Source organism: Micromesistius poutassou (genome assembly GCF_964030765.1).
Source record: "Micromesistius poutassou genome assembly, chromosome: 15".
NCBI lineage: Eukaryota > Metazoa > Chordata > Actinopteri > Gadiformes > Gadidae > Micromesistius > Micromesistius poutassou.
The window spans coordinates 10,486,534-10,493,622 of record NC_140285.1 but is presented as its reverse complement, the minus strand read 5'-3'; the positions used below and the strand labels follow the sequence as shown (position 1 = coordinate 10,493,622).

At 43.6% G+C, this 7,089-nt stretch overlaps 1 protein-coding gene across 1 annotated transcript in view; it reads left to right on the top strand.

The window, feature by feature from the left end:
* Positions 1-3,221: 3,221 nt before the first annotated feature.
* opn7b (opsin 7, group member b) overlaps positions 3,222-7,089 on the top strand; it is a gene marked incomplete at both ends in the record, with an annotated part of 8,661 nt that continues 4,793 nt past the window's right edge. The window contains 3 exons of the mRNA XM_084480385.1: positions 3,222-3,309; positions 3,456-3,618; positions 4,928-5,055. Coding sequence (XP_084336511.1) covers positions 3,222-3,309; positions 3,456-3,618; positions 4,928-5,055 — 379 coding nt within the window. The remainder of the gene's footprint in view (positions 3,310-3,455; positions 3,619-4,927; positions 5,056-7,089) is intronic.

The following is a 7,089-nucleotide window of genomic DNA, read 5'->3' as shown; positions in this document are numbered from 1 at the left end:
GTTCGCTCGTAGCAACCCCAGTGAGCGCATAGACCACGTCGGTGGTTTATTACCAAACACTCAAGGTTCGCTGGCAGCAACCCCGGTGAGTGTACTAACTTCACTGATTATGCAGGTGTTTTTTAAACTCAACTGTAATGTGTAATATGATTGTTTCTAATTATGTGTCGTGCATTGGGCGTGCTGTTTATCTTCTAGGTCGGGTCCTTGCCCCTCCTCTAGGGCCGTATTATCTCATTGTCTCCTTTCGTCTCATCCCATTTCTTTTGGGGTAGGCTCCGCCCCTGCCAGTCCTGGCAGGACATGCCAAGTTATCACTTACTCTTAACGTTAATTCCCAGGAAACGTTATTTCCTCTCTTTTGGGGAAGGCTCCACCCCTGCCAGTCCTGGTAGGACACGCTGAGTCCACACGCCAACCAGGATCCGTGACGGGGCTTACGCCAAAGACTTCTTATGCAAAGACTTTTTCTATCATGTCATTGTAATAAATCATTATTCATATTTCTTTGGTGAATGAGTCTTTATGGGAGAAATGACAGTGGCAATGCCTACAGGATTGTGCAAAAACGATAACATTTAAAATAAAAATAGGCTACAATATTTACAATAAACATAGGCAACAATTTTTACTAACAGAATCGGCTACAATATTTACTAGAAGAAGCGCCCCCATTTGGAGTTCTTCTCCTCAGCACTTCTTCTTCTCCGCTCAGCCGCTTCCTCCCTCCACAGCTCTGGGACTCCGACCTCGCTGGTAGGGAAGCGGGACGGAGGCAACAAAGTGTTAACACACTATGGGCAGGCGGGGAGGATGCTGAGAAGGCAGGCAGAAACCAGAAGACAGGCAGAAAGCCAGGCAGGCAGACAGGCAGTCAGGCAGAGATGCAGGAGAGCTGACAGGTAACCAGGAAGCAATAAAAGAAGACAGTAATTTTCATTTTGACACCTTTGTGTGTGTCTGTGTGTCTCAGTGTCTTCTTAGTCTTCTTATCTGCTATTCTGACCTTCTTGTGCAATATATATGTTAAAGGATACTTTGCGTAGCTTTACTGAGATTGAGTGGAGGGGATAAGGGCGATCATATGGGACAGTGTGTATGAGGGTCGGACATGACACCATGTTCATATGGAAATGTTTGCTGTGGGTTTACGATAATATCCTAAGGACATTAAGCTTACATGAAGTCCCTGTATTGGAGCATTCTGAAATATGATATAAAGTCAAGAATTTTCTAAATTAGTCACAGAAGATGGGAATGCTGGTGCATCAGTGAGAGCATTTAGTTTCCTCTATAGGGACATTTATGTTTGCTATTGTACTTTTCCGCATCCGGACAGGGGAAGCTCAGTGCTCGGGTTTGATGGGCTTACTTGGCACTTTTCCAGACCACACGCAGGCCCAGTAAGTGCTGACACGTGTACCAGCAAGTCTCTTTGTTCATGCACAATCATGTCCAAAGTATACGTTCTGAGAATATTAAACAAGTAAGCAAATGCAAATGGTAATACATACCGTATATAGCTGTGCACTGCACTGTTTATCACAGCAGTATCCCTGTACTATAACAGGGGCCCAATGAAGATTAATTAAGCAATAGCTCACGGCAGGCTGTGGAATGTTCTCATTATACCACAGTTAAGGGGCGTTGTTCGTCCCTCTGCTTCGTGTCGGGACGGCGACCCCCTGCTTTTCTAAAACGGTTACAAGTATTGCGAAATGAAAGTCATAGACACACAAAATAAAAAAAATAAAAAGAAAGTCAAAAAAGCATTTATTTAACAAATACAAAAATAGTCCCTCCTGGCTGCCTGCAAAATGTACGGCGGTTGTTATGCAACACACTGTAGCGTCCTTCAGAGAGAAGGCTAGAGTCGGTAGCTTTGTTCGCCGGCAATTTAGCCTACTATCGAGCAGTTCACTCACCGTGTGCCTATTGCTTTACAACATTTCCACCCTCTCCATCAATCAACATATTTTTAGGCTTCAGTGAACTATGCTATTGCTTTTTATACAACAGTTAGGAACCAATCAAATCGCTTGATTTAAGCCACCCGTTTTATAAAATAGGATATAGGCCCTGGTTCTTTCTGGAGATAGATCTCTTTGAGTGTAATTTGATCAAATACAATCTGCAGACTGAAGTAGAGGAAGCTCATTGGTTAACATGGATATGTGCATACTGACGAAGAAGAAGCTTATTGTTTATGGTTACATGCATATTGAATTAGAAGAACATTGTGTGTTAATAGGGACATGTTCAAACTTAATAAGGATAAGCTGATTGGTTAATATGGATATGGATATGGATCCATGTTAACATGGATATATTTTCCAAAAAACAAACCTTGTGTTTAACCCCATTTCTGCATTGGGGTAGACATCTGTAAACACAATCGTCATGTTTCTAATCTTTTATTATTTTCTTTGTCATCTCAGAATGTACAAATGTAGTATAAAACCTGTGATTGTGTGGTAGTATAGTCAGGAGGTCACTGGAAGGTTGCCCTGAGGTGTTATAAGGACAAACAGAAGTTTAGTAGCAGGGGTATTCATTGAGTAAACTTCCGGAATGTAGCTTGTGGTTTGTTCGGTATCATTAACATGTGGATATGCCTAATTAAATGTGCAAGAGACTCAGGACTTGTTCAGAATCCACCAGGACTCTGCATAACCTCCGTCCTTACCACCCACCTCCCCTTCACCTCAATTTTTGTACTTCCTTGCACTTACTGTACGCACTTATTGTATGTTGCGCGTCCTGGCACTTAAAAATAGTACTTAGCATCCTATAGCATCTTAAGTGCTTTGCACTTGTTCTATGAACATCCTTACTGTACCAACAGTGATATATTGTTGTTTCTTTTTCGTCTGACAAATGTACTTATTGTATTGTCTGCTAAATGCCTCAATGTAAATGTGATGTAAATATAATGCAATTGTTATGTGAATGTGATGTTAATGTAATGTAAATGTGATGTAAATGTCTCTAATGATTTTGTTATATTGGGCCATGTATGGTCCTTAGGGGCTTTATGATACATCTTAGTTTTAATTTGCCAAAAGTTTTCCATATAGCATATATAGGAAAGGAAAAATAAAACTGGAAAATAGTTAGCAAAAATAACTTTGCTCAAATTGCGTCGTTAGAAGTAGTTACAAGGACTTTAACAAATCAAGTTTCTTTGTTAACTCTTTGTCTCTATTCTCAATTGTTCTTAGATGGGAAATGCTTCCGAAATAAATTTGCTTGTGTCAAGAATATCCAAAGAGAACGACTTTCTCATGGCCACCATTTACACCATTTTTGGTAAGTCTTTATTGCTTTTTTCCTAAACTGAAATGAATGATTATACAGACAATTCAACCAATGAATGCACACCTCATCTTCTAATTCCCCTCCTCCTCTTCCTCCTCCTCCTCTTCCCCCTCCTCTTTGTCCTCCTCCTCCACCAGGTGTGCTGTCTCTGATGGGGAATGGCATCCTGCTCTTCGTGGCCTACAGGAAGAAGTCGTCCCTGAAGCCCGCAGAGTTCTTCGTGGTCAACCTGGCCATCAGCGACCTCAGCATGACCATCAGCCTCTTCCCCCTGGCCATCCCTTCAGCGCTAGCTCACAGGTGAGTGGCTCATCGGCCCTGCCCGCTACACCGCCCTCCTTTCCAACCCCATGCCCTCTTTTGCTCCCCCTTTACGCCATCCCTCACCTCTTGTCTCCCCTACTACTCGCCTTCCACGTTCTCTTTCTTTTCATCTGTCACTACATGTCGTTATTGTTTGAGGGGTTTACATCTGACGGATCTATAGACTGTAACATGTACACAGAATGAGCCAGGGGAGTATTACTTCAACCTTTATGGAGTTATTACACCGTTTGACTCATCTCCTCGCCCCGGGGGCTAGACTGCATGGCGCCCCCGCCGGGCCGTCACATTAACTTGCCGTTACATGTGCTCCCTAAGGGAGTGTCACAAAGTGTTACTTTGTGTGCTGAGAACAATCAATGTACCGAGAAGGATGTCGTCGTTTATGAATGTTCACGGCGGGGTTACACGTTTCGCCATCGAGAATTGAAGCCCGTCGATTTCGTGGTTTGGGTGGAGCCATCAGACCGTTCGGCCTTACCCAGCCGACCGAAACAGCGTACGGAATGCTCCTTAGACGTGATGCTGATGGAGGAGGATGGCGGAGCTGTGGGGTTCGGCTCCTGTTATTATTATACACATGGTTATAATGGTTGGAATGTGAGGAGCGATGAGATGGACAGGGCCACACTGAACACAGCATTGGATGGAGTTTCAAGTGAAAGTCCATTTCTTACTCTGGGGCTCTGACAATTTCCTTGAATCAATAATCCAATATTAACAGGAATTCACTCTCTGCGTTAGGGAATATCTATTAAAGTGTTAATTTCCGGCGATCGCTATCTCCCGCTTTCTCCTCACTCCCGCTATTTCACTCACTTACCTCCTGTCTGAATGTCATCCCTCACCACTTCCCTCATTGCCCCAGCGGCGCTCTAAGTGTGATTGATAAGCAAGTGTCACACCTCCTATGAAGCCTGTTAACCACCACAGCTAGATGTCAGCTGGAGGTGTTCCGATCGGGGGGCACCAGAGTATGACGGGAAGGTCAGGAAACACCCCCCCTCCTGTTTCTTCAGCAGGCAGCCAATGAATCATGCCATTTATCAGGCTTTGTTTTTTTATTGCTGTGGATCACAAGAGCAGTGGCCCGGTATTAAAATGTCAGCCAGTGACACATGACGAATGGCCTCCTTCTTGAGGAGGCTTAAAGACTCTCTTCTCTCTCTCTCTCTCTCTCTCTCTCTCTCTCTCTCTCTCTCTCTCTCTCTCTCTCTCTCTCTCTCTCTCTCTCTCTCTCTCTCTCTCTCTCTCTCTCTCTCTCTCTCTCTCTCTCTCGGACCAGGTGGCTGTTTAACCCGTCGCTGTGCACAGTCTATGCGTTCTGCGGGGTGTTGTTCGGCCTGTCCAGTCTGACCAACCTCACTGTGCTCTCCTCCGTCTGCTGGCTCAAAGTCTGCTGCCCCAACTATGGTAAGGAGAAACACCTTCAACATATCTGCATTCAGTTCATGCATGTTGACCCGTTATCATTATAACACACACACTTCAAACATTATGAAAATTCATGCAGTTCATTCATGCATTCATCCTATCTACAGTGAATTTTAAAGTCGAGATAAGCAGGTAGTGGTAAGGGTCATGTTCGAGGAATGCCTACATGTAGTACTGTTATTTATATACGTAGAACATTGGTCTTTGAACATCTCTGAACATAAACCCTTTCTGCTGGGTGTCAAACAGCCTAGCCGCAACACTATCCTCTACGTGTTTGCCCTGACGTGACGCGTCCCAACAATGAGTTTGTAATGAAACATTTGTGATGGCAATGACAGGAAGCAGGTTTGTTGCCAAGTTTTATGTCCTGCCAATGTTTGCTATGTGGTGATGACACTGCACTCATATTAATTGAGCTCTGGATGACTCAGGGTGTCATTTCACGTGCAGCTTTGTCCGTCTTTAACCGCTGATCCTCTCATAAATATGTAAATGAAGGGATGGTGAATGACGTTTTATATGAGTTTCCTCCAGGGATGTGCTATCTGTTGAGAATAAGACATCAACTCAATTTGTGTGCTTGCATAAGTCCCTGGAAGCACTTTTCTGGAGGCTTAGCTGGGATCATAACTGTATGCCTTTGAGGGTCAATATGTTTGCTAAACTAACCATTGGCTTTAGTATAGGCTTCACCCCCCAGGGTCAGGGTTAGCAGCCCCAGACCTGCTAGGACTGCAGCTCTCAAGCACGCTTTTCAAACCACAAATGAGAGAACACCAGTGTCGCATAGTCAAAAGGAATATTTCCTATGTCCTTTCCTAAACTCTTTTCCTTGACCTCGGTGGAAAAATTCATGAGGTCAAGGAAAGATGTGAAGCAGAATTCATAAGGACTAAGGAAAAGACAACCGCAGTGCTAAGTGAAGCAAGGCTACATCAGTGGATGATATAAACGTTGGGTTGCCGTGGGAAAACGACAACGTTCCGCAGATGGACTACTAAAAGCGCATTTTAGATGCTTTGCCCTGTGCGTTCTAACCGTTTCACGCAGGCTATATAAACCTGGACAATATGCTGAAAAAGTATACCTGTTGGAATTTAAATTTAAAAAAGGAATGTTACAAAAGGGAAAATAAATTGTCGTCACATTGATAATGGTTTTTCAATCTCACAATCCTGTCTCCTGCGAATGGAATTGTCCGTCATTTTAAATGTTGCAAGGAATTCTGGGACAGCATTATCTTCTTTCCTTTGGTAAAGGATGGTCCAGTGTACCCTGTGCTAAAGGAGATAAGAAAGGAAGCATTAAAGCACCTTTCCTTAGCATTGAGAGAATTCAAACAGCTCTCATCATGGCTGCCACTATTATTCCGGGTCATTTCAGTCAGTTAGGAACCTTCCTAAACAGACCAGATTATCCCACCGCAGCCCTGAGGTAATTTCCTTTCGTCACGCTGGGCTTCAAGGCAATATTTATCATGTCATCTGTCGCTTAAGAACGGACACATTACTGTCTGAGCAGCAGACCTGCATCAAATGTCAACCAGGAATGACATTGATAACATCTAAAGGAGGTTGTTTGATTACTTTGATAGTAATATTTTAAAGCAGTAGGAGACCACGGAGGAAAAAGGAGTCAAGTACACAGAGCATATTTCCAATAAAGACCAGAGAGCCAGATGTGCTGTGTTGACACATGGGATCAATTGGTGTCCTCATGCAAACTAATTTAATAGATCTATTTGACAATGGAGCTTTAGCAAATCTAGCTAATTGTGTCAAACTGAATGGATTAGATTTTTGCCTTGGAAATTGATAACTGAAAAGGCACTGATATGGCACACACACGCAAGCACATACAACACAGACAATCAAACCCGCACGCACGCACACATACACACACACTAAGACCAGACAAGGGCGAGAGAGAGAGAGGGAGAGAAAACAAGAGAGAGAGAGAAAGAAAGAGAAAGAGAGCAGCATGTAATACGCCTGCGGAAAGGTTGACACC